At 60.0% G+C, this 26,320-nt stretch overlaps 1 protein-coding gene across 1 annotated transcript in view; it reads left to right on the top strand.

Moving 5' to 3' along the window:
• Positions 1-26,230, top strand: part of MYO7B (myosin VIIB) — a gene marked incomplete at both ends in the record, with an annotated part of 75,834 nt that extends 49,604 nt beyond the window's left edge. The window contains 25 exons of the mRNA XM_082841077.1: positions 2,205-2,282; positions 2,431-2,558; positions 6,621-6,747; positions 8,815-8,934; positions 9,317-9,490; positions 10,078-10,305; positions 11,579-11,746; positions 14,788-14,905; positions 14,993-15,119; positions 16,188-16,354; positions 17,343-17,524; positions 18,345-18,475; positions 18,792-18,962; positions 19,118-19,261; positions 19,781-19,936; positions 20,779-20,884; positions 21,669-21,782; positions 22,010-22,097; positions 23,189-23,295; positions 23,775-23,960; positions 24,187-24,303; positions 24,521-24,604; positions 24,789-24,908; positions 25,320-25,409; positions 25,997-26,230. Coding sequence (XP_082697203.1) covers positions 2,205-2,282; positions 2,431-2,558; positions 6,621-6,747; positions 8,815-8,934; positions 9,317-9,490; positions 10,078-10,305; positions 11,579-11,746; positions 14,788-14,905; positions 14,993-15,119; positions 16,188-16,354; positions 17,343-17,524; positions 18,345-18,475; positions 18,792-18,962; positions 19,118-19,261; positions 19,781-19,936; positions 20,779-20,884; positions 21,669-21,782; positions 22,010-22,097; positions 23,189-23,295; positions 23,775-23,960; positions 24,187-24,303; positions 24,521-24,604; positions 24,789-24,908; positions 25,320-25,409; positions 25,997-26,230 — 3,465 coding nt within the window. The remainder of the gene's footprint in view (positions 1-2,204; positions 2,283-2,430; positions 2,559-6,620; positions 6,748-8,814; positions 8,935-9,316; positions 9,491-10,077; positions 10,306-11,578; positions 11,747-14,787; positions 14,906-14,992; positions 15,120-16,187; positions 16,355-17,342; positions 17,525-18,344; positions 18,476-18,791; positions 18,963-19,117; positions 19,262-19,780; positions 19,937-20,778; positions 20,885-21,668; positions 21,783-22,009; positions 22,098-23,188; positions 23,296-23,774; positions 23,961-24,186; positions 24,304-24,520; positions 24,605-24,788; positions 24,909-25,319; positions 25,410-25,996) is intronic.
• Positions 26,231-26,320: the final 90 nt, after the last annotated feature.

The following is a 26,320-nucleotide window of genomic DNA, read 5'->3' as shown; positions in this document are numbered from 1 at the left end:
ATTCCACAGATGAAGGGCTGCATCCTTCAAGATGACCCCTGCTTCAGCACAAGTCCAGATTGTTCCCCATTTGCTGGCTGCTTCAGCACAAGTCCAGATTGTTCCCCATTTGCTGGCTATAATCAGAGGTTCCCACGACACCCTCCTTGGGTTTAATTTGCGAGAGTGGCTCAGAGAATTCGGAGCAACATTTTACTTACTACATTACTGGTTTATTATAAAAGGATACAACTCAGAACAGCCAGATGGGAGAGAGGCATAGGGCATGGTGTGGGGAAAGATTAAGACGCTTCTGTGGAGAATTCCCAGGTGGTCCAGTGGTTAGGACTCCATACTTTCACTGCTGAGGGCCTGGGTTCAATCGCTGGTTGGGAAACTAAGATCCCACAAGCCACATGGTGCAGCCAAAAAATAAATAATAAATAATAGGAAAAAAAAAAAGAAGCTTCCATGTCTTCTCCAGGCACCACTCTCGCTAAATCTCCAAGTGGTCACCAACCTGGAAGCTCTCTGAACCCTGTTCTTTTGGGGTTTTCCGCAGGCCTCATTACATAGATACGATGGATGAAATCATTGGCCGCTGAGCCAGCTGAACTCAATCTCCCGCCCCTCCCCCCTCCCCTTGTCCCCTGGCAACCAGACCCACCCTTAGGTGCTTTCCAAAAGTCACCTCATTAACATAAAAAGACACCTTTATCATAGGAAATTCCAAGGGTTTTAGGAGCTCTGTGCCAGTAATGGGGACAAAGACCAAATATATATTTCTTATTAGAAATCACAATATCACAGTGCCCCATACCTCAGCTCAGATAGCCGTGAGGTCCTGTGTGCAGACCAACTGCATAGACATCTAAGGGAGTCTGCAGCCTGGCATCACGTGGCCAGATCTGGTCCAGGGGTTACATGGAAGTTGCCCAAACTCAAGCCCTGACTCCCTGACCTCTAGTGATGTGGGCTCTGCAGAGTGTAATAGTCATTCATTGCTGTGTAACAAATTACCCCTAAATTTGACAGCTTGAAACAGCCCACATTCATTATCTCAGACAGTTTTTAGCTGGTTAGTTCGGGCTCAAGGTCTCTGGTGAGGTTGCAGTCAAGCTGTCATCTCCAAGCTCGACTGGGGCTATGGGATCTGCTTCCAAATGGCTCCCTCACATAGCTGCTGGCAGGAGACCTCAGCTCTGGCCACCTGGGCCTCTCCGTGGTGCTGCCCGAGTGTTCTCACATATGCTTCCTCCACAATGAGTGACCTCAGAGAGACAGCAGGAAGGAAGCTTCAATGCCTACATGCCACGGTGGGTGAGAATGTCAGGAGGCAAGGGCCACTGGGGGCCACCTTGGAGGCTGGCCACCTCTCAGGGAGGGGATGCTGGGAGGCGGTCCAGCCACTGGCACCTCTGGAAGGTGAGCACAGGGAGGACTGGCTTCCCAGAGGTCAGATCTCAAATGTTCCTTCCTGCACACTTATTAAGCACCCACCATGTGCCCCCCGAGGAGGAGCAGTGGGCTGAGTGAGCCTTGCCCACCCTCGCCCGCCAGCCTACCATGTTTTATGTTTGTCCCCTGTGTGGCAAACCAGTTTTAGCCCAGCCAGAAGCTGGTGCCCAGCCCTGGACCCGGTCCCACACTGAGCTCTAATTTTGGCAGCAACTTCTCATGACACCATCAGGACAGGGTGTGACCCCTGCCTAAGGAGACCAGCAGATCACGATGGCTGGGGGCAGACCCCTCCCCACCCAGACCAGGCCCCGCAGCTTAGAATCTTCTCATCTCTGGGAAAGCCCTACCTTGCAGTGGGTGGAGTGTGTTCCAATTCATCCACCAAACTGTCACAGAGAATGACCATAGCCTGGGGCTGTCTTGGGCACCTGGGCTCAGACCCAGCCCACTTGGCTGGCGAGAGGTCCAAGCTTTGGAATCAGGACAGTCCTGAGCCCTCCCAGAGGGCGGGTGACTGGCCGAGCAGCTTTTGTCCAGTTTCTCACTTTCCCTCGCCTCTGTTTCCTCACTCAGCTGTGAGGATGGCAATGCACACCTGTCAGTGTTGCACAGCTCGGTCAAGATGAGGGGCTGCTCGGCGCTTTGTCAATCGGCTGGGAAATGGCTGGGGGATCTGGAGACTAGCCCCACCCTAGGCACTGTTAGGTCAGATTGGGAGGTGCTACCCCAGCTCACCATCCCTCAAGAACTGTCTCCATCCACAGAGGCCCAACCGCAGGGACAGAGAGACCAAGGACATCTCCTCCATGAAGCTGAAGCAGTCCTCCAGGGTCACGGGCCAGGTGAGCCCAGGGACAGGGGACCTGGGCCTGTTCCCAGCTCTGCCACCCGCTGGCTGGCCTGCGGCAGCATTCCAGGCTTTCACCCGGTTTCCTCCTTTGCAAATGGGAAGAATCTCAGCTGTCCTGACTGCCGCCTTTGGGTTTCAAGGAGGCCAGCCAGCTGAATATCAGGGAAGAGGCATTTGATCCTGACGAACCCATCTCAGACCGACCCATGTCCAATCTGGAGAAGGTGCAGTTCATTGTGGGTTATGCCATCCTGCGGCCCAGCCTCAGGTCAGTCCCCACCCCCGTAGCACCCCATTCAGAACATGGGACCCCTCACTGGCTCTCAGCCCATGGCTGCAGCCCTGTCCTGCTCCCTACCTTGGGGCCTGCAGCCTGGGTCTCAGGACAGCAGACGTTATCATCAAGGGTTCTCTATTTGCTCTGGGTTAAAACCCCTGGGTGAAACCCAGTTTTAGGAAGACAAATTCATCATGGGCTGGTGATTCATTTGATAACCAGCTTTAATGCAAGTCCGTTTAAATGGGCAAGTCCCTCATTTATGTTATATATATTTTACTTTATGTACAATTTGCTTTACAGGCATTGTGTTTTTATAGAAATTTAAAGAACCATGTATACTGCTTTCAGGGACAGACTACTGTATCTCAAGGGTTCACATATTTTAAGTTATTATTTTTAACCAAATTGGGGGAATTTGGGGCATTATTTCTTCAAATATTTTTTTCTACTTCATTCTCTCTCTCTTTTCCTTTGAACTCTAATTAAACCTATGGAAGACTTTTATATTATCCCTCACATCCCTGAGGGTCTGTTCATCCCTGCTTTCTTTTTTTCTCCGCTGTTCTTTAGATTGGATAGTTTCTATTAATCTATCTTCACATTCAGTGATTTTTCTTTGGTGTTCCCCAGTCTGCTATTATACCCATCCAACATTTTTTTTTAAATTTCAGATGTTATATTTTTCAATTCTAGAGTTTGCAATTGGTTCTTTTTTATAGTTTCTGTTTCTCTGCCAAGATATCCTGTTTGTTCATTCACTATGAGCATAGTGTCCTTTACATCTTTGAGCACAGTTATGGTAGTTTTTAAACCTTTTCTGATAAATCCAATATCTGGTTCATCTTGGGGCCAGTTTCCACTGATTGCCTTTTCTCTTGAGAATGGTCATGTTTTCCTGTTTCCTCATATGTCCAGTACCTGACTGTTATTTTCTCAGAAATCTAGTACTTTGGGGTTGTATCCTAGACATTTGGGGATGATATGTTTAGAGACTCTGGAATCTGTTGTATTCCTTCAGAGAGTGTTGACTTTTCATTTTGGCAGACAATTAACTTGGGTGGATTCAAACTCTGCCTCCCTTTGGTGAGCAGCACCTGGAAACCCTGTTCAGTTATTTTAGCCTTTGCTGGACTACCTGGAGTCTTCCCCACACATGTGTAGATCAAGGGAGAGCCAGAGATTCAGGAAGATTTTATATGCAAAATGTAGGACTCCTCTTCTTTGGCTGTCTTCATTACAGGATTTCTCTTTTCACTTTCAACTTCTGTGGGTACCCAAACTCTGTCTTCTGGTTCTTCAAGCCAGTAGGACTAGCGTTTTAGCTGCCTGCATGACACTAACATGGCAACTCTTCCAACTTAGTTGGTTCTACTGGTAATTCTCTCATGGTTAGTCCTCACTGGCCACCACACCCTCCAACATGGCAGACCCATATAAGATGATTGTGGGTTCTTCAGATACCCTGTAGGCACTTCCGCACAGTCCTGACCCCAGCTGGGGCCAACACTGTCTCAGGGATCCCTTGAGGTTCTCTGTCATCTCTAGACCCTAATGGAACATACCACAGCCTCTTAACCACTGGGACCCTCTGGAATGATGGTTGGCCTGCTTGTGTGGATCCCAGCAAGATGCCTGAAGCCCAGCTCCTTCCATGGCCTCCTCTTGGTCAACCGACACCCATCCACGCTTGCCCCACCAAACTGTACAAGTGCAGTTCTCAGCTCTTGACTGTTCTTTCTCCATCTTGCCCATCAAGGGTGGCTTAGACTTCTCTAGCAGGAAGCAGACACTAGTCTCTTGTTCATGGAGACCCCCAACTTGTATCTCCAGGGGACACAAACAAAGCACTCTCAAGAGCTCTGTCATCATGCCCCATTCCAATACCCTGGGGTGGTCCAATGGGCTGCTGGGGCTCATCATGCCTCAGATGGGGAGTGAGATGGGTCCCTTCTCTAGCAGACAGTCCCCATCTCCATTAGCAGTTCTCCTGGGTCCCCCCTCACTCCCCCTCGCTTAGATGTAGTGAAGATGAGCCAGAGATCTCTCTACTCCCATGAAGTCGCTTCCAGGAATCACCTTTCAAATTTCTCACCTTCCTTTATGCAGGCTGGAGATGGCGTGCTGGCTGGACTGGTTCTGCCATCTTTTCGTAAATCCTACAAGAGTGTATCTCTTTAGAATATTGAGTATTATCACCTGTTTATCCTTGGCTTTGGAGTCTTAGCCAAATTCCAAGACAAAGCAAATGCCCCACTTCACATCCAACCACACGTTTGATAAATGTTTATTAAGTACCTGCTCAGGGCCAGGCCTTGGCCTGTGGGCTGGGGATGTAGAGATGAAGGCAACGTGTCTCTGTCCTCAAGGAGCCCATCCTTTAGTGGGGGAGCATGGGAGGACCCGGAGACCCACAATAACTGCCTGTGCTAAGGTGGTGATCCAGTGGGGGCACCGAAAAAGAGTAGGGCCAGGTGGGGTGGGAAGGAGGAGGGGTGTTCGCTAGACAGAGGGAGAGGGTGATCAGGGTCACAGAGTTCTGAAACAGCCTGAGGGTCTGGAATTCCGGATGATTTGTCCCAGCTGGGGCCCGGAGTTTGAATTCAATCCTTAGAGCACAGGGAAAAGCTTTAGGAGAAGACCGTGATCATAGATGACTTCCAGAAAGATCTTCCTGGCAATGACATGGAGGGATGGAGCCTGGGGGTGGGAGGCCAGGAGAGGGCTGCTGCAGAGCTGATGAGGGAGCCCAGGGAGCAGAAGTGGAGAGCAGGGGACAGAGAAATTTTCCAGGAGACAGATAGTAGGATGTGGTGGCTGATGGGTGGAGTCTGGGGTGGCCCCCAGATTTCCCATCTGGGAGAGTGGTTGATGGCAGTGCCTGCAGAGGCTACAGAAGGAGGAGGTCTGCTGGGACTGACTGTACTGGCCCAGGAAAGCTGGCCGTGCACATCTCCTCTGAACTCTGTGGTCAGCAACGTGACATTGGTAGCTTGAAATCAGCACTGGTGGGAATATTTACACCACAGAAATTGGCAAATGCAATGAATTTCAGGGCTTTTTCCCCCAGAAGAGTTGGTTGTTAAACATTTAGGAGCATACCGCTGTGTAATTAGGGGAAAGATGCTGGTCTCTGGATGTGTGAGGTTGGAGAGGCTAATGTGACACTTTTATAAGTTGATAGAGGCTTGAGTCAGCAGGGAAGAGTGGAGGAAAGCCCCTTCCCCAAGAGGACACAGAGAAGAGAGGCTCATGAGCCTGTGGGAATGGGAACTGATCAGGAGGTGAGGAGTTGAGGGGTTCTCCCTCGAAGTCCCCACTCTCCTCCCTGCAGTGGCGGGGTGGGGGGTGCTGCATTCAGGGGAAGGGGGAGGACCTCTAGGCAGAGGGAAAGGTTTGAAATAACTGTGAGGTTGGGGAAAGGAACAGATCAGATTGGGCTGATCTACTAGGAGCAGGGCTTTGGCTGGAGACCCCTCGGCCCTCCCTGTAGCTGTGACCCACAGCTGGAGAGTCAAGGTGCTGTGAGCAGAGTGGGTGAGGGCGGGAGCAAAGGCCCAAGGGGCCGAGATGACTGACTGGGAGGGCGGAGGGCTGAGGCCTTGGGAAGACAGGAAACAAGGGCTATCAGGAGCGGGAGTGCAGAGGGACTTCCCTGGCGGTCCAGTGGTTAAGACTCCACGCTCCCAATGCAGGGGCCCTGGTTCGATCCCTGCTCAGGAACTAGTTCCGTGTGCCGCAACTAAGACGCAGCACAGCCAAATAAATGCATAAATATTAAGGGGGAAAAAAAAGGAGTGGGGCTACAGAGCCCACTGGGGAGACATTGGAGGGAGCACAGTCCTGGGAGATGACAGGGTCCACAGTGGGCCTGGATGTGAGGAGGTGAGGGTGTGCAGCAAAAGCAATTGGAGGCGAGGAGGCTGGAGGTCCCCCTGCAGACATGTCTGCCCCTAGGGGTGCAGAAGGAGCTGTGTGCCCCTGTGCCCCGGTCTCCTCTTCTCCCCCAGAGCCAGCCCCCTGCTTGGCCTCCCAGCGCTCCGTGTCTTTTAGGGACGAGATTTACTGCCAGATCTGCAAGCAGCTCTCGGAGAACTACAAAACAAGCAGCCTGGCCCGGGGCTGGATCCTGCTTGGCCTGTGCCTGGGCTGCTTCCCGCCCTCCGAAAGGTTCATGAAGGTGGGAAGGGTCGGGGGCAGGGGCTGAAGGCGGGGGCAGCACGGGTGGGCCCGGGGCCCTGGAGCAGGTCCAGACATCCTGACGCATGCATGGCCCAGTTCTCCTGCTACTGCAGGCCAGGATGGGTATCAGTGCCTGGGCTTCTTTGAGCCTCAGTTTCCCGTCTGCAAAAAAGGATGCTCCTTCCAACCTCTAATCAGGATCTGCAGAGTCATCTTACCTGGGCTCAGTCACCAGGAGACAATGAGACAATCAATGGGTGCAGTGGGCACTGAAAAGGCAAAGGGGTCTGAGGAGTGAGCACCAACCAGAGATTGGCTGCAGCATCTCTCTCTAGGCCTTAGAACTAACAAGGGAGGTGCTTTCAAGTGTTGGAGGCCCCAGCCTTTGCTACTCTAATATACCTTTTGGTTCTGATGATAAAAGTAATATGTAGGGGGCTTCCCTGGTTGCGCAGTGGTTAAGAGTCCACCTGCCAATGCAGGGGACACGGTTCGTGCCCCGGTCCGGGAAGATCCCACATGCCGCGGAGCGGCTGGGCCCGTGAGCCATGGCCGCTGAGTCTGCGCGTCCAGAGCCTGTGCTCTGCAATGGCAGAGGCCACAACAGTGAGAGGCCCGCGTACCGCAAATAAAAAAAAGTAATATGTAGGATATGAAGAAAATCTAGAAAGAAAATAAAAGTCATCCCCACACCCAGAGGTAACTTCCATTACAATTCCTGGCCTTTTGTGGTGTGATAGGGTCATACTTGGAATCACATAGAAAACAATATCACTACCTCTTGTCCCTTCAGGGACAGCAGGAAGTGTGGTCACCCTGGCCATCTGCCCTAGGCCCTGGGCCACCCTTGACACCAGTAAACCCTTCCAGGCTGCATCTCCTCAAAGAATCTCTCTGAGAGACAAAAAAGTTTTCAATGCTTTGTTTCAGCATCTTATCAAACATATTTTGAACATCGGCTCTCCTGCAGCTTTCACTTATCTTATGTGTCTTCTCATGTCATAACCTGTTCCCAAATGGCAGTGCTAATGCCATCTGTTAGTGCTGTCCCAGCACGTATTTCACTCATTGATGGACACTTAAGATCCATCTTCCGATTGCCCATCACCATAAACACCATCACCATAACACTATGATTAAAAACTATAGGGACTTCCCTGGTGGCACAGTGGTTAAGAATCCGCCTGCCAATGCAGGGGACATGGGTTCGAGCACTGGTCTGGGAAGATCCCACATGCCACGGAGCAGCTAAGCCCCTGCACCACAACTACTGAGCCTGTGCTCTAGAGACAGCAAACCACAACTACTGAGCCCACACACCAAACTACTGAAGCCCATGCGCCCTAGAGCCCATGCACCACAACTACTGAGCCTCCATGCCACAACTCCTGCAGCCCGCATGCACTAGGGCCTGTGTGCCATGACTACTGAGCCCACGTGCTGCAACTACTGAAGCCCACGTGCCTAGATCCCGTGCTCTGCAACAAGAGAAGCCACCGCAATGAGAAGCCCACGCATCGCAACGAAGTGTAGCCTCTGCTCGCCGCAACTAGAGAAAGCCCATGTACAGCAACGAAGACCCAATGCAGCCAAAAGACTAAATAAATTTAAAAAATGAAAAGCAAAAAAACCTATATATCTCCCTTTATCATATCAGGTTTGAATTATTAAGTTGAAGAGTATGTACATTTTTAAACTATGTACTATTTAAAACATATTGACAAATGACTCCTCAGAAATGCCGTGCGATTGATATTTCTTCTCACAGTGTGAGAGCCCCGTGTCAATGCACCTTTGCCAACACTATTATCATTTTTATTTTCATTTAAAATTTTTTTCCAGTTTTACTGAAATATAATTGACATATAACATTGTTCAAGTGTAGGGTGTACAGTGTAATGATTTTACATAGGTGTGTATTGCAGAATGATTGCCAAGTAAGGTCAGTTAACACATCCAACATCCGTAGTTACAATTAGTATCACAGTTTCTAGAATCTGGACAGTAAGTAGAAAGTGTCCTCTATTCTAAGTGTCTTCGTCCCCTTCCCTTCCTCGCCCACCAGTATCTGCTGAACTTCATTGGTCAAGGGCCAGTCGGCTACGGGCCCTTCTGTGCTGAGCGCCTGAGACGCACCTGTGCCAACGGGGTGCGCACGGAGCCGCCCTCCTGGCTGGAGCTGCAGGTAGGGGCGTGAGACCGTCCATGTGGGGTGGTGCCAGCCGTCATGGCTCTTCCAGCTCATGGGGCTGCCGGCAGGAAGTGTGCACTCCGGGCCCGTCCACCGCCTTCTGTGCCTGTGGTCCCTGGGCGCGGCCCTGGCCCAGTCTGTCAGTTCAGTAGCAGATGTCCGTTGGCCAGGACTTCTGTTAACTCCCTGCCGAACCGGGTGGGGCTTCAGAAGGCTCCTCCCCCTGGAACCCACGGGGATGAGCCAGCAGGGGCAGCGTGTTGAGAAGAGGGGATGGTGGACCGGCCTCCCATGCCAGGGTTCCGGGAGCACCAGCGCCGGCAGCTGAGTCCAGGAGCCTCCCGGGTAGAGGACCTGAGTCTTCGTCTGTCCCCAGGCTGTCAAGTCCAAGAAGCGCGTCCCAATCCATGTGACCTTGGCGACTGGAGAGAGCCTGACCGTCTCGGTGGACTCAGCCTCGACGTCTCGGGAAGTCTGCCTGCACATCGCCCACAAGCAGGGCCTCAGCGACCACGTGGGCTTTTCCCTGCAGGTTGCCGTGTACGACAAGGTACTGGCCAGGGGGTCCCATCCACCACCCGCCTATCAGCCTAGCCACCGCTCGCCTTGCCGGCTGCCAAACACAGATACGAACACAAACTCCCGCTCACAGACATGCCTCCTAACCAGGCAACCTGCCCTCCTGCCCCAACACTCATGCGCTCAGCCCAGTGGCTGTACCTCGGCCCCAGACGGTGTCACAGGCACACTGGTAGGTCCCCCCCCCCACATCCTGCTCCAAGCCCCCCACGCTGGGAGCTCAGACTCCCATGTAGCAATGCGGAGGTCACACCAGCACTGCCCCACCTGAACCCCACATCGTCGCGCCCCCCAGATGCCCTGACGCCCATGCTCACAGCCTCAGACCGAGACGTGCTCACGCCAACCAACCAATCAGAGTGTTCCGACCCCGTCACGTGGGCATGTGCCGCCTGTGGGCGGGGGGGACAGTGTTGGGGGGGTGATTGACAGTCCACGCCACATGGGGAGGAGTCCCTCGGGCGTCCAGCGGGCTCTTGTCCTCCGTGTGCCAAGGGCAGGTGGGGCAGCCTGACATGCAGCAGTCACTCACCCCTGCCGCCCCGATTCTGGCCTCAGTTCTGGTCCCTGGGCAGCGGGCGCGACCACGTGATGGATGCCGTGGCCCAGTGTGAGCAGCTGGCCCGGGAGAGGGGCGAGAGCGAGCGCCAGGCGCCCTGGCGCCTCTACTTCCGGAAGGAGTTCTTCACCCCGTGGCATGACTCCCGGGAGGACCCGGTCAGCACCCGCCTCATTTACCACCAAGTCCTCCACGGAGTCCGGTCCGGCGAGTACAGCTTCGAGAAGGTGAGGGGACCGTGGCCGTCAGGGCCCTGAAGACCCACCCATCAGACAGCCTGAGGAAGCGCCCTGTTCCAGCGCAGGGGCGGCGGGGACAGAGCAAGGGCAGCTGGGCTGCGGCCACCAGGGATGGCAGTGGGGAGCTGGAGGGCAGACGGCCAGGGGAGAGGAGCGGGCCCGGGGGTGCGTCCGCCAGTGCAGGTCCCTGGGCCCCTCTGGGCGCAGCTGTCCCTGCCCGGCCGCCTCCATCTCGTCCCTCAGCCATAGGTTTGCTCAAGCCGCTGGGGTTTGGGGCACCTGCAGCAGGTGGGGAAGCCCTCCCATCAGCCCCGAGCCCACCTGGCCTCACCACGCAGCTGCTTATGGGGCAGCAGGGCCTGGGGGTCAAGAACATGGCCTTGGAGCCCCAGCACTTGAGTTCAGGTCCCACCTGTGCCTCTTCCTGGCAGTGTGACCTTGGAACTTTAGGTCACCTCTCTGAGCCTCTGGCCCTCATCTGGAAAGTGCAGAGTTATCTGAGCTTTCTGTATGTTTGTGAGACTCGAGGGAAGGGAGCTTGTGCACCGGAAGCCCTAGGGCAGCACTGCACCTGTTCAGTGGGTGCAGACCTCCCGGGCCTGAATCGGAGGGTGCTGCCCTGGGCGGTCGGAGGCAGCCATGGCAGCCCTGGAGGCCTGCCTGGAATGGGGCAATGGGCAGGGAGAGGCAGGGGTGAGGGGAAAAGGGGGTCCGGAGGGCAGGCAGCTGGGTGGCCGGGCAAGGTTCTGGTCTCCCGGGAAGCCCTGGGCTGCTTGGAGCAGGAACCCTGCTCTGTGCTGTGCATGCTGGGGCCTTACACAGGCTTCCACCCACATGAGCCCTGCAGAGGCCATACAGGGGTGGCCACTGGTCACCTTTGCTCAGTGAGGACTGGGGGAGACAGGGTGAAGGCCTCGCCCACACTCACCCCACTCAGACAGCAGTGTTTGGGGCTCCACCCAGGCCTCAGAGCTCCCTCCCACACATTCTCTGGCTCCGGAGGACTGAGAGAGGGGCACAGGGGATCCCCCCTTGTCCTCAGGCAGAGGCCCCGCAGGGCTCAGGCCAAGGCTGCTGGGAGCCCAGCCAGCCGGAGCCCAGCCCGCGTCGGGGCCCAGTCGGGGCCCGCGGAGGTTCTGCCGTGTTGGGGGAGGGGCGGAGGTGGCTGGTCACCTCTGCTGCGCCGGGGCGAGAGCGTCCTGGGGGAGGGTGGGCTCTCAACGCCCCCCTCCCCCCGCTGTGTGTCCCCCGGGCTGTGCAGGAGAAAGAGCTGGTGCAACTGCTGGCCCAGTGCTGCGCCGTGCAGCTCGGCGCCTCGGTGAGGAGCCAGGCCGTCCAGGAGCTGCTGCCCAGCTGTGTCCCCGCGAAGCTCTACAGGACCAAGCCCCCAGAGAAGTGGGCCAGCCTGGTCACCGCCGCCCTCGCCGAGGTCAGCTCCCCAGAGCCTGTGCACTCGGGCTGTGCAGCTCTTTATGGGGGCCCTGGGGCGTGTAGAGCGGATGGAGACCCCGTGACGAGTCCCCACTCATGGGGGGTTGGGAGACTAACTTGCCGCTCAGCAGAGCCCTGTCTCTTCAGGTTTAAAGAGTCTCGCTCAGGTCCACTCCCTCTGACAGGCCCGTTCCGTCTTCCCTCCTCCTTCCACGGTTGCATCCTGCCATAGGTCAGGGCAGCTCAGCCCTGCACTGGTCTCCACTGCAGTGTCGGGCTGGGCCCTGGCCTTCCGGCGCGGGAGGGCATCCCCAGCTGCTGACCGCGAGCGCGCCCTTGCCTCGGCACCAGTCCCGCCGTGTGAGGCCCCATCCTGGCCCCAAGCCTTACGGTGTCCCCTTGCTGGGCCCTGTGTGCCTGGGGCTGGCTCTGAACAGCAGGGAGGGCTGCCCCTCTTCTACCCCTGCTTGGTCAGCCCGCACCAAGTGAAGGTGGCTCCCGGAGGCTCACAGCCTCATCCCCTAGCCTCTACCTGCATCTCCCAACACCCACTCATGTTCTCGGGATCACCTGCACCAGCGGAGGTTTCTGCTGCTCCTAAACTTCCACCCCAAGAAGGGACAAAGACAGCCTGTCTGAGTCAGTCCCCCTGTCTCTCTTCCCCTCCCCACAGGGCTGTCCCAAACCCGGCCCTCTGTCAGAGCCTCCTTCCTCATAGGGTGCTTTGCTCTGCAGCGTGGCCTGAGGGTGCAAAGGCATCTCTGAGGACTTGGCTGGCTGGTGCAGCTGCTGCAGGAGAGCTGTGCACGGGGGGTTACTGAGGATACAAGCCTTTGGTTAATGCCTCCCCTGCATTAACTTGCACTGGGGGCCAAAAAAGAACACGATAGGCAGTGGGAAATACGAAGGCAACATGGCGCTTGTTTGTCAGGGGTTGAGAGCCCAGTGGCAGGGGGATAAGCCCCGGGGGAGTGGCAGCAGGGACCATCCAAGTGCGGAGAAGGGCAGGGAGGATGACCAAGCAACACGCTTTCCATTCTGGCAACACAGGAGGAGGTGCTCAAAGTGGGTCCGTAGACAAGGGTCCTGTACGCCTGCGGCAGGGGATGCAGCTTGGTCTTTCCTGCTCTTCGGTGTCACAGTGCACAGCCCTTAGGAAAGGCTCTAAGAAGTCCTGCAGGACAGAAGCCAGATTGTCCTGCCCAATGTTCCCCACACAAGCTTGACCACATGCGTTCTGTTCCACAGGCAGTGGCTAGTGTCCCGTGGGGACAATGCTTGAACGGGAATTTGGGGAAGCAAGCCCTGTCGCTTAGTTCCTGTTGTTTCCCAGCCTGAGTGGATGTGTTTACAGGGGAGAGACCACGGACATTTCAGGGCTAGTACGAGACGGAGGGGAACAAGAGATGCACACAACCCCAGATGAACATGAGTGAGAAGTGGCTTCGTAATTTGGGAAGGGGCAGTTGGGGTGAGAGTAAAGAATTAGGAAATTCACACCACACGTTTTCCAAAGTGGACATAGTTTCACTGATTTTTTTCCATTAAACACTTAAAACCTGGGCATTACCAAATAAACCAGAAAATACAGACAAATACAAAAACAACAGGGAAATCACCAATAATGTCACATCAAAGAGCTCATCCCTCTTAAGCTTGTGTCCTTCTAGACTGCCTTATTCACATGTACACAACGGAGACATGCATATGATTGGAGTGAGAGAAACACGCCTTTTTTTTTTTGGCTGTGTTGGGTCTTCGTTGCTGCACATGGGCTTTCTCTAGTTACGGCGAGCGGGGGCTACTCTTCCTTGCAGTGTGCAGGCTTCTCATTGCAGTGGCTTCTCTTGTTGTGGAGCACGGGCTCTAGGCACGCAGGCTTCAGTAGCTGTGGCTCACGGGCTCTAGAGCGCAGGCTCCGTAGTTGCGGCACACGGGCTTAGTTGCTCCGCGGCATGTGGGATCTTCCTGGACCAGGGCTCGAAGCCGTGTTCCCTGCATTGACAGGCGGATTCTTAACCACTGCACCCCTAGGGAAGCCCAAAACATACCTTTTTAAAAAATAAAAATAGGATTATCGTTAGATAACTTTAAAACATGCTTCTTTACTTCACTTAATAGTTTGCGGCCCTACTTCTGTGTCACTCAATACCGATCTCTGTTTTTAAGGGCTGCATAGTACTGTATTCATGAGTTATAATTCACTTTACTGATTCCTACTGATGAATGGTAAGGTCATGCCCCATGTTTCACTGTTAAAACAGCAAGGTGAACCTCTTTGTAGATACAGCTTTTCTACGTTTGCCAGTTATTTCATCAGGATCAATTTCTAGAAAAGGGATTTCAGAGCGTGTGACTCCTCTAAAATCCCTGCCACCCGTTGCATACTGCCAGGTCTCAGGTCGGATGTATCAACTGACATCCCCCAATCCAGTATCTGAAAGTTACCCAACCACCTTTTAAAGTAGGAACCAGAGAAATAACATTTTATTCAATAAACTAACAAGAAAGCTCAGTTGGATGTTACAGCCAGCAATGAGCAGAGAGCAGTGAGATGGGGAGAGGAAAGGGTGAAGGTGGGGAAGAGCCGAGGACCCTGAAAGACGCCTCCCGAATGTGCAGACGAAGAGCTCCGCAGAAGAGAGGCAGAGAGGGGCACCAGCAACACACAGACACACACACCATGGCTGGCCTTGGGCACGGGGCAACATGCAGCCCCTTGAGGCCAGTGTTGGCGAGAGACGGGGGCCTGCAGACAGGGGCCCGCAGACACCTGCACGTGACCCTCACAGGCTTCCAGGCTGAGGCAGGAGCCTGGCCCTACAGCCTCTGGAGCTCTGATGCCAAGGAGGGGAAAGCCTCCCTTCCTTCTCAAGACCGCCCCCCAGAGCCTCCCACCCAGCCCTCGCCGGCACTGGCCTGCCTTTAGGCAGAGGCCTCCCAGAATGATCGAGCAAATGAGCACCCTGGGCGCTGGGTGAGCAGTTAGGTGGGGATGATGAGCGATGGAGGTGACACGTCACCGTGTCCTCCGAGCAGGCCCCATACACCCAGAAGCAGACCACGCCGCTGGCCGTGCAAGAGCAGGTGGTGAACACCGCCTGCCTGAAGTGGCCGCTGCTCTTCTCCCGGCTATTTGAAGTCACCACACTCTCAGGTAACGGTGTCTGACCGGGTACGAGGGTGCCGCTGGGCCCACACCTCGGGCCAGCCCAGGCTTCACACTTCCGTCTCCTTCCGCCAGGCCCCCGACTGCCCAAGACTCAGCTGATCTTGGCTGTTAACTGGAAGGGGCTGTACTTCCTGGACCAGAAGGAGAAGGTGCTCCTAGAACTCGCTTTCCTGGAGGTCATAAGCCTGATCACCAACAGGTGGGTGCCCTGAGGGAAGAGGCCCCAAATCTCTCTCTCCCCACAACCTCAGCCCTTGGGGGCTCCAGGAGAGACAGGGAGAGGAGGAGGGACATCGTCCCTGGGAGCCCGGCTGGCTCATACCACGTCACACGCGTGGTGTGATGGCCGCTGGATCGGGACCCACCTTCCACTGTCCCAGGGCCAGCACTGTGTCTGCACATCACGCGTTACCTTCTCAGGCTTCCTTTAGAACCTAACCCCCTGGAAAGGGGCACATAAGCTTGCAGCCTCCAGGCTGTACGTTCACTTACAGGCTCCTTCCCTTCTCACGGGGGGAAGCACTCACTCGGAGGTACCAGCCATCTGGGAGAGGGAGCGAGGGACAGGGCTGCGTGTGCAGGGCACAGAGCAGCAGGAGGGCGGCCTTGCACGCCTGGTGGGACCTCAGACGCCCTGTCCCTGTGCTCCCCACGGCTCTCACCTTCTGAGAAGGCCTCCATGCCCTTCGGGAAGGCCTGCTTGTGCCCTGCCAGAGCCCCTGTTTGGTTAAAGCACAGCCCGGTGTGGCCACTGTGGTCAATACCAGTGTGTGCAGGGCGCAGGCTGGCCACCACTTACTGAGGCTGACCGTGCTGGGTGCTCTCTGCTATGCCAGTAAGTCCCCCCAGCACCCCCAGTCTGCAGATAAATAAACGGAACCACATAGAGGCTGGGCAGCTCGCCCAAGCTCACCCAGGCTGGCGCTCCATCTCAGCGCCACCGTTCTTCGCGGTGGCCCCATGGTGGCCCTCCACGCTGGCCACCACCTTGCCTGCCCGGAGCTGACCCCACAGACTGGGGCTCAATACCACCACTGCGTTTGGAGCCCACGGGAGCCTAAGCTCTGGCTCACCTGCCCACACACACAGCGGGGCCTGGGACCGGGGCAGACCTGCTCTCAGCCCCTGGCCCTGCCATGGCTCTGGACTCGCTGCTCGGTTTCTTCCTCTGTAACTCAGGCGGGTGACCCCGCCCAGGCTGTCGAGGGGCTGACCCAGGGGGAGGGTGGAGTAGACCTCTGGTCACATTGCCCCCTTTCCCCCTCAGGGAGGCCCAGGGTGGGCAGAGGCTGGTGCTCGTGACGCTGCACGAAGAGGAGTTCAAGTTCAGGTCCCCCAGCAGCGTGGCCATCGCCGAGCTGGTGGCCATGTTTCTGGAGGGCTTGAAGGAGAGGTCTGTGTTCGCCATGGCCCTGCAGGACAGGAAGGCCACAGGTACCCAGCCAGGTGGGGAGGGGACCCAGTGAAGGTGGGTGGCTTGCTCGTGCCAGGTCCCGGTGGTGACGTGGCAGGCGGGGCACAAGGACTCAAGCAGAGAGAGGGAGAGAGGCCACCAAGCCCTCGGGGGGCAGCGGTAGGCAAGGCCTTCCCATGTGCAAGATGAGGAGACTCCAGGAGGGGTCTCAAACTCTCCAAAGTGAAGTGCGCTGAAGGCTGTCCTCGTGCTGGAAGCATGGGGAGGGCCAGTGCCCTCACCTGCAGAGAACAGCTGGGCCACCCGCCCGTGCCTTGCACACCATCCCCACAGCTGCCCTGTTGTCCCATTTTACAGGCAAGGACTGGAGGCTCAGAGAAGGGACACAACTTGTCCAGGGCCACACAGCTCAGGAGGGGGGTTGGGGGCGGGGTGAGCCCGGGCAGTCGAGTCCTCGGCCACGGCTTCCCTGAGCACGGCTGGAAATCAGGCTTCAGGAGGGAGGTAGCAGGGGAGGGCTGTGCACAGAGTCTTAAGTGCAGTAAGAAACGTCAGCGGAAGCTTTGCCCCTGGGGCCCATTCCATCCTCACAACAGCCCCAGGAGGGAGGGATGACTTTCTTCATTTTACAGTTGAGGAAACAGGCTCAGAGAGGTCACCCAGCTCCCGGGCAGGCTTGGTGACTGCCAGCTGGTATTCTGTTCCCTTGGTCCACCTGCCTCCCGGCTTGCCAGCCATCTCCTTGTCAGGCACCTGAGCAGGTCTCCCCAGCTCCTGCCACCCCAGGCTCTGTGCCTGTCCAGGCCCCCTGAGGGCCAGAGCTCTGGGAATCCCACCACCAGCTCACTGTCAGGGTGGCCTTGGGCCCACTGCTCTGCATCTCCGTTTCCCCACCGGTCAAAGGAGATGGCCCACAGGATGCCAGCCCAGCCTGTGGCCTCCGCTGAGCCCTTGGGAAACGGCATCTTCTCTGCCCCGTGTGTGTGTCCGTGTGACCTGGATTTGTAGAGGATGCCACCCTCCTGCCCTTCAAGAAGGGGGACTTGCTGATCCTGACAGAGAAGCAGGGGCTGCTGACCTCTGAGAACTGGACCCTGGCCCAGAATGACAGGACCAAGAAGACAGGGCTGGTGCCCACGGCCTGCGTCTACACCATCCCAACGGTCACCAAGCCCTCGGCAGAGCTGCTGGTAACTCATGCTCCCCTGCCCTCAGCTGGGTACCCGTGGGCACCTGGGGAAGTGGCCGAGATGCCCGGCCTGGGGTCCTAGCTGAGGGGCCCGGGACCCACCTCACGGATCCTGGGCAATCACGTCAGCTCTGCCGGCCCCATCGTCCTTCTGGGGTGACGGAGAGGCAGGAAGTGCTTGTGCAGTGAGTGCCTGGTGCAGCGCTCGGCATTTAGTAGGTGCTCAATCGGTGGGCATTCCTTCCACCCCTCCCACCAGGGAGTATCCTGGGGATGCATCCGTCCTTGTCTCAGCCACATTGAAACCCTGACCCGGGGGGCCACCCCACCCCAGCGCCCAAGACCAGCCCCCCAGAGAGACAGGACAGACAGGCCTTCCAGCGTGCATGTACTGAGCGCCAACTGCGTGCCCCGCGCCTGCAGTACAGGATTGAACACAGTAGTGTCCCCGCCCTCAAGGAGCACTGGGACGAATGACGACTTGATGGCAAGCGAACGGAGTGCCACCAAGGAGGAGTACCTGTTGTTATGGGGGCAAATCCTAGGGCGGGGGCCTGCCCTGTCTGGGAAGCCATCCCTGAGGCACTGGCACTTGTGCTGAGGCCGGAAGCAGTGGGCCTGAGAGCCCACCTAAGGGAAGGGAAACAGGCTCAGAGACACTGAGTCACTGATCCTGGGTCACACAGCAGGTGACACAAGAAGGGTAGACCCAGGCCTATCCAGCCCCGTGGTCCGGCCTCTCCCGAGTCTCTGAGGCAACTAGGCTAGGAGGAGCTAGTGGGCAGGGGCTCCTGGACACCCACAGACCCGTGCCCTCACAGAGCTTGCTGGCCATGCCACCAGAGAAGCGGAAGCTGGCAGCCCAGGAGGGGCGGCCCGCAGAGCCGGCCCCCGAGGAGCAGCCTGAGGGGAAGCTGCACACCTTGGAGGAATTCTCCTATGAGTGTTTTAGGTGACTGCCCTGCCCACCCCCAGGACCCACCCCAAGCAGCCTCGCTCGCGCTCCCCGGGGACTGGAGGCCATGAAAGCAGGTGCACTGCCCGCCTGGCCTCTCTGGGCAGGGAGGGGACCCTCTGACCCTCCCCCCACCACCCCGTTTCTGAGCTGAGAGCTGTGGGCACAGAGGGCATCCCCGTGGAGACCTGCACCGGAGCCCGGGGCTCTCTTGCCACTTTGTGCGTGGGGCTCACGGTGGGGAGGGGACAGAGAGGGGCACGGGCAGAGGAGGCGTGAGGAGGGCCCTCACCCCCGCCTCGATCCCTGACAGGGTCCCGGAGAAGGAGACGGTGAGCAGAGCCGTGCTGCCCCTGGCCCGGCCCCGGGGCCGCCTGTGGGCCCACTCAGCCGAGCCGCTGCGGCAGCCTCTGCTCCGGCGCGTCCACGCCGACGCCGAGCTGCGGGATGTCGCCTGTCGGATCTTCATCGATATCCTTTCCCGGCCAGCCTGCCCCAGCCCCGCAGCCCGCCCGCCAGGGGGCCGGATCTCCCAGGGCACGGCGCTGCCCCGGGGTCCGCGCGGGCCTGGGCTCGGGGGTCAGCAGTGACAGGCAGCCCCGCCTGCGCGTTCTCCTTGACGGCTGTACCCATCCTCAGGTACATGGGCGACTACCCCTCTCGGAAGGCCTGGACCTCCCTGGAGCTCACCGACCAGATCTTCTCGGCGGCCCTGCAGGAGGCAGCCCTGCAGGACGAGGTTTACTGCCAGATCCTGAAGCAGCTGACGCACAACACCAACAGGTCTGCGGGGACCAGGGAGGGGCAGAGGGCACCGCATGCGCGGGTTGCCATGCCCAGGGCCCGCTCAGGCCTCGCCCCAGCCCCCGAGGCTGTGTCCACTGTTCAGAGGGGGAGGCGGCCCCTCATAAGGGCGACCCTCGCAGTAACGGTGGGAAGCTTGGGACCCGGTATGTCCCTGACTTCCTGGGCTGGCCAGAGCCGGGGGTGGGGGTGGGGGGAGGCAGACCTGCCCTGGGCCCTGCCTCTCCCCCTCTCTCCTTTGTCTCCTGGGCAGGCCCTAGCCTCTCTAAACCTCAGCGCCCTCCTCCACAAAATGGGCACGATAGCATCCCCTCCCCTTCTCGTGGGCAGGGAAGCCGGTGGCATTGGCAGCAGGGCAGTGGCTGCCTTGCCCAGGGCTTCAGGCAGGCCTCAGCTCATAGCATAAATCCTACAAAGCCCCATCTCCCCGAGGTGCCTGGCTGGCCTGGGCTTCCGGGAGGGGGCCCCTCCCGGGCTGACCAGCACTTCCATCTGCAGGCACAGCGAGGAGCGGGGCTGGCAGCTGCTGTGGCTCTGCACCGGCCTCTTCCCGCCTGGCAAGGCGCTGCTGCCCCACGCCCAGAAATTCATAGACACGCGGAGAAGGAAGGTGCTGGCCCCCGACTGCAGCCGCCGCATCCAGAGGGTCCTGAGGTGAGCCTGACAGCTCCTAGGCCCCCGGGAATGTCGGCCTGGGGATGCCGGGGGGCCCCGCAGGTCCTCCAGGAGCTCATGGTCCAGTGCGGACACCTGCCAGTGGAGCCAGACTCGGCTTCCTTTCTAGAAGCTGGTGTCAGTTTGTGGAGGCGGGACCAGGTCCCAGCAGCCGGGGAGGAAGATGGAGAGTGAGGCCCCAGAGGGTTGCAGGGCGGCCAGGCTGGTCAGTGGAGGTTTCTGGCCATGAGCTCCTCCTGCCCCTGTGGCTGCCTGTCCAGGGCAGAGAAGGAACTACCCTGAGGCCAGAGGATGACCTTGATGTCCCCAGCCACCTGTGTGTCCCCCTAGCCCAGCCCACAGTAGTTGAGCTCAGACCCATCCCTGCCAGCCCGTCCTGCAGTTCCTCCCTGGCTCTGCCTGCCCTCCAGCCCTGGCTTGGTCTCCTGTGTCTGTGCAAGAGGGTGGGGTGACCTGGTGAGCAGACGTGACAGTGAGTGGCAGCCTGGGTCGCAGTGGGGAAGGTGGGTGTCCCCATCCCCAACCCCCTGCCCAGCTGTGTGGGAATGAGAACACGACTCACCCTGCCTACTGGTGCCGGGCCCAGGACCCCTGGCCAGCCTGGGTCCCCTCCCCATGTGGGCACCTGGGAGTGAGGCCAGGCTGGCCACTGCTGCCTCCTCTAGGCCATGTGCCCAGCACCGCAGGCAGGGCAGCCCCCCAGAACGGTGGTGGTCTCGGGGTTGGCTTTTGTTTTGTACCTGGCACAGAGCTTAGCTTAGAGGCTGGGCCCAGGTGAGGGTGTCGGGTGGCATGTGCAGCGCGTGCACTGTCTGCTCCAGGACGGGGCCCCGGAAGCAGCCCCCGCACCAGGTGGAGGTGGAGGCCATGGAGCAGAACGTCTCCCGCATGTGCCACAAGATCTGCTTGCCCAACAACACGAGCGAGGTGAGGCCCTGCGCCCCCCGGGGACCCGCAGCTGGAGCAAGGTCCCTCCCCACGGGGGTCACCCGAGGAGAGCCGGGAGACACCGCCCGACACGGCTGTTTCCAATATAGAGTGGATGGTCTCCCCTTCAGCGCTCTCCTAGCCCTGACCCGTCTCCCCCGAAACTACCGCTTCGCCCCACCCCAGTCCCCATGAGCATGAACTGAGTGCTGGGCGCCCTCAGGTGCTCCGGGCCACACAGGGGAGGGATGGGCCCCGGGGAGGCTGGAGTGCAGTCGGGAGTCTGGACGTCCCAAAGGTGTGGGGGGCATTCCAGGCTGGGCACAAGGGAGAAGAGGCCACAGGGCTGGGGGCCCCTCAGGCTTCCGACCCGGCCCCGGGACGTGGTGAGCAAGGGCCGCCATGGGGTGCCTGCGGACAGAGCCCAGTCGGCCTCTGGGGACGGCGGAGGGGACAGGTGGGAGGCGGGAGACCCTCGGCCAAGGGGCAGCAGTGGAGCGAGGGCGCCCTCACAGCCCTCCCCAAGCGGACTGTGGCCTTGACAAAGTTCCCGCGGTCTGGCTGCAGGCTCTCAGAGCAAGTTCAAAAGGCTGGGACTCTTGGGACCCCAAGACAGCGCGCCCTGTGACCAAACAGCGCATACATCCGGCCAGGTTTCCAGAGGGGGAGTCTTGCCCTTCTCAGGACAGGGCAGGCACGACCCCAGCCCCAGTCAGCAGGCCGTTGAGGGTCACCCCGGGCCGAGCCGCGTCCTGAGACGTTCCCCTGCCCCCTCTCTGCCCAGATGGTGCAGGTGGGCACCAACATCCGGGTGCGGGAGGTGTGCGACAGCATCGCCGCCCGGCTACAGCTCGCCTCCTGGGAGGGCTGCAGCCTGTTCATCAAGATCGCGGACAAGGTGCGCGGCCCAGCAGGCCAAGGGCCTGGAGGGAGGGAGGGAGGGCGGGCGGGCGGAGGTCTCCCACGTGCGCTGGGCCAGGCCCCCCGCGGCACACAGGGTGAAGGGACGTAGGCAGGAGGGGTCGGAGCCCCAGTGCGGCACCTAGCCTCCCAGGCCAGAGATGGGTCCCTGGATGCCGCACACCTGCATGCCTCCCTGTGTGCCCTCCTCTCCACCCGCCCCAGGTCATCAGCCAGAAGGAGGGAGACTTCTTCTTTGACTCCTTGAGGCAGGTGGCCGACTGGGTGAAGAAGAACAAGCCCCAGAAGGAAGGTGAGGGGAGGGCTCTGTGGGGCAGGCTGGGGCCAGGAAGGAGGGGAGGGGCCGGCAAGGAGGGGAGGGGCGGGGAAGGAGGGGAGGGGCCGAGAAGGAGGAGTGGGGCGGAGGAGGGGAGGGGCGGGGAAGGAGGAGTGGGGCAGGCAAGGAGGGGAAGGGTGGGGAAGGAGGGGAGGGGCCGGCAAGGAGGGGTGGGGACGGGAAGGAGGAGTGGGACGGGGAAGGAAGGGAGGGGCGGGGAAGGAGGGGGCGGGGCCGGGAAGGAGGGGAGGGGCGGGGAAGGAGGGGTGGGGCCGGGAAGGAGGGGAGGGGCCGGGAAGGAGGAGTGCGGCGGGGAAGGAAGGGAGGGGCGGGGAAGGAAGGGAGGGGCGGGGAAGGAGGGGTGGGGCCGGCAAGGAGGGGAGGGGCCGGGAAGGAGGAGTGGGGCGGGGAAGGAAGGGAGGGGCGGGGAAGGAGGGGTGGGGCCGGGAAGGAGGGGTGGGGCCGGGAAGGAGGGGAGGGGCCGGGAAGGGGAGGGGCCGGGAGGCCGGGAAGGAGAGGTGGGGCGGGGAAGGGGCGTTGCAGGGATGTGAGGCGGGGCAGGGCTTGTCTGCCTCCTGGGCCAGGGTCAGGGGGCTCCCCGGGCCACTCCTGCATGGCTATGCCCATTCATTTATTCATTTATTCTCATTCCCCTTCATGTTCCCTGGGTCATGGGTAGGCCAGGCCTGGGGCCAGGTGGTCGGGCCCTGCCCCTGGAGCTCTCCCAACTCCGGCAGGGGCCGGGCATGCGGCAGGCCTAGAACACATGGCGGGACTGCGGGGTGATGGAGGGTGCATGGGGGCAGAGAGGGCGGAACGGGGCCTGACCCCACGGGGAGATCCGCGAATGCTGCTGGAAGAGGGGGCTTCCACACTCATCTTGAGGGATGAGGAAGAGCTGGGGCCCAGGGAGGAAGAGGCATGGAGGCTGTCCAGCTGGGGAGGCCGCAGTAACAAACACAGCGGCGATGCGAGGGGCCAAGGGGCAGGGTGCGGGGGTGGGCGGGCAGCGCCCCGGGCCTGCTGGGCCAGGGACAGGCTTGGTGCTCACTGCCGCCTCTATCCAGGGGCCGCTGTGACGCTCTCCTACCAGGTGTACTTCATGCGGAAACTGTGGCTCAGCGTGGCCCCAGGGAGAGATGTGAAGGCAGACACCATACTCCATTACCATCAGGTACCCGGGCCGCCCCTCCTGGTGGGCGTTGGGGCCACCCTCGCTCCAGCCCACACCTGCCCTGAGAGTGGAGCTCAGCCGCCTCGCCCCTGGGCACCCAGCTCCCGCCCAGGGCCTCACGGTGGGCCCGCCGCGCCCCTGAGGGTTCTGGAGCCAGGAGCAGAAGGACAGCGGCGTCTGGAGACAGCGGCCGCACCATCACCTGCAGCATGCCTGCCTGCCGGGGCGGGGAGGCGCGCAGAGGGTCCTGCAGCCCGTGGAGCACTGGCCCTTGCCTTGAAGGGGTAGAGCAGGCCTCGGCCTCCACGGCGAGATGGCAGGGAGCCCTGCCTCCACTCAGTGGCCTTCCCTCTGCTGGACACCTTACCCTGATGACCTTAGCTTTTTGCAGCCTCGGTTTCCTGGATGGGGGCGGGCTACCACATGAGCATGAAGCCGGGCGTGGCTGCAGCCTGAAGTCCAGCTTGTCCTTCACCCAGGAGCTGCCCAAGTACCTGCGTGGGTTCCACAAGTGCTCACAGGAGGATGCCGTCCACCTGGCAGGCCTCATCTACAAGGCCCAGTTTGGCAATGACCGGTCCCAGCTAGCTAGCATGCCCAAGGTCCTGAGGGAACTCGTGCCTGAGAACCTCACACGTCTGATGTCCTCAGAGGAATGGAAGAAGGTCTTTGGCAGGGGCTGGGGAGGGGCCCCTCGGCTGCTGTCCCCACAGGGACCCCGCCCAGGTGCCACCGTGGGGGGTGGCCTGGGTCCGCTGTAGCACCTTCCCCGCGCTGTCCACAGCCTCAGGCAGTAGCTGCCGCTCTGGGCCAGGACCTCGGGGCCTTGTGTGGCAGCCCGGTCGGGCAGTGGCCTCCACTCAGGCCCTCACTGGCCCTTGCTTCCCCCAGCGCATCCTCCTGGCCTGTGACAAGCGCAGGGACATGACAGTGGAGGAGGCCAAGGTGGCCTTCCTGAAGTGGATCTGCCGGTGGCCCACCTTCGGGTCTGCCTTCTTCGAGGTGAAGGTAGGCCGCGCCCCAAGCCCGGCCATCCTGGCCACGCAGGCCCCGCCCGGCTCTGGCCCCAGCAGCCTGAGCTTCTCCCCAAAACACGCCACGGGCAGGGCCAGCGGCCAGGTCTGGGGGAGCAAGTGTGCACGTGTGTGCGTGCGTGCGTCTCGGGGAGGGGCCGCCTGGCCTCCCAGGCTGGGCTGTGATCACTGTGACCCCCCTCCCTCCCCAGCAAACCTCGGAGCCCTCCTACCCGGACATCATCCTCATCGCCATCAACCGGCACGGGGTTCTGCTCATCCACCCCAAGACCAAGGTAGTGGCAGGACCCCGGGGACTGCGCCAGGGTCCTTGGACCCCTGCGCAGCTGGGGCTGCCCTCCTGGGCTCCCACACATGGCCCCATGGGCTCTGGAGGACCCCGGGCAGCAGCTCAGACTCAGGGCCCCTGGGCCGTCTGGGCTTTGATTGGCTTCTACCCACCGCCCACTGTGCCCCCAGGACCTGCTCACCACCTACCCCTTCACCAAGATTGCCAGCTGGAGCAGCGGCAGTACTTACTTCCACATGGTGCTGGGGAGCCTGGGCCGGGGCAGCCGCCTGCTGTGTGAGACCTCTCTGGTGAGCCCGAGGCCCGGGGGCCTTCTCCCAGCCCAGACACGAGGGACCCAGAGGCTCCTGACACTGGGTTTCCCCGACCCTGACCCAACCCCCTGGCCACCAGGCGAGTTGCTCCCTGGGAGGACGTGGCCCCCATGCCTGGGGTGGGCAGGCCAGGCTGGGCCGGCAGAGGAAGGAGGTGCAGCTCAGGAAGGGCTGGGCGTGTCACCCAGGGGGGCAACAAGGCCTGGCAGGGGGGCCTGTGGTCCCAGGGAGGGAAGGGGACTCGGGGCCCAGCCGCAGGAGCCCTGTTTCTCTCTTCACGCCCTGCCCGGTGTGTCACTGAGGCAGAGGTTGGGCCCCGCAAGCTCTGGCCCAAGCCCCGCTTAGCTGTACCCCTCAGACTCCGACCCCACCCTTCCCCCCGTCCAGGGCTACAAGATGGACGACCTGCTGACCTCGTACGTGCAGCAGCTGCTGAGCACCGTGAACAAGCAGCGGGAGCCCCGGACCTCAGTCCCGGCCAGTCCCTAGCAGCGGGGCCTCGTGCCCATTCAGCCTCCCTCTGCAATCGGGGGGGGCCTCGTGCCCATGCAGCCACCCTCTGCAATCGGGGGGGGCCTCGTGCCCATTCAGCCACCCTCCGCAATCGGGGGGTCCTGGCGGCACTTCCCGAGGACCCTTCTCTGGGCCCAAGGCCTGCTCTCTGGTGGCAGCCTTTCAAGTCACCCTCTCCCCAGAACCCCTAGCACCACCACCCTGCGGCACCCCAGGGCTCCCCCCACCGGGTGCTGACTCTGAGGGCCGAAGGGCAGGGCCGGGACTGGCAGGCCTCCAGGCCGACGGACGGATGGCGGGGAGGACTCCCCCCCAGGAATGTTCAATAAAAGTTCCGCAGAACAGTGGGGAGTGTGTCAGCGAGAGACGAGGGTCGGGTTGGGGCTCGGGTGGGCAGCAGGTCCAGCAGAGGCTTCCTTCCAGAGAAAGCAAAAGGCACTGCGGCCCGTCCAGGCCCAGCAGAGGACAGCTCCGTCCTCATGGTGTGACTTCCTTCGTGTCTCCCTCCTCCCTTTCCTTCCACCCCCGCCCCTTCCCTTCCTCCGCCTCAGACTGCAGAGACGCTTGCTACAGGCCCCTCTGCACACCTTTCCTCCTTCCCCCGCCCGGCACCGGACACGGGCTGCCGCCAGGAGGGTCTGCTGGAGGTGGCTGCTGGCTTCGCTGCCCCGAGGGCGGAGCCGCACGCGGGGCCTCGGAGCCTGGGCTGGGCGCCCACGGCCGCCGCCAGCCTTGTCGGAACCTGTCCCCCGGCTCCACCCACCGGGCCAGCCTTCAAGGACTGAGGGTCTCTGTCGGCAGCCTGGCCCTGGGATGCCTGTCCGGTCTGGCGTCTGTTTCCCTAACCCTGCGGCAGCATATCCACCGCAATGTCA

The sequence above is a fragment of the Leucopleurus acutus genome (genome assembly GCF_964270905.1).
Source record: "Leucopleurus acutus genome assembly, chromosome: 6".
NCBI lineage: Eukaryota > Metazoa > Chordata > Mammalia > Artiodactyla > Delphinidae > Leucopleurus > Leucopleurus acutus.
This window is presented reverse-complemented; position numbering and strand designations above follow the sequence as displayed.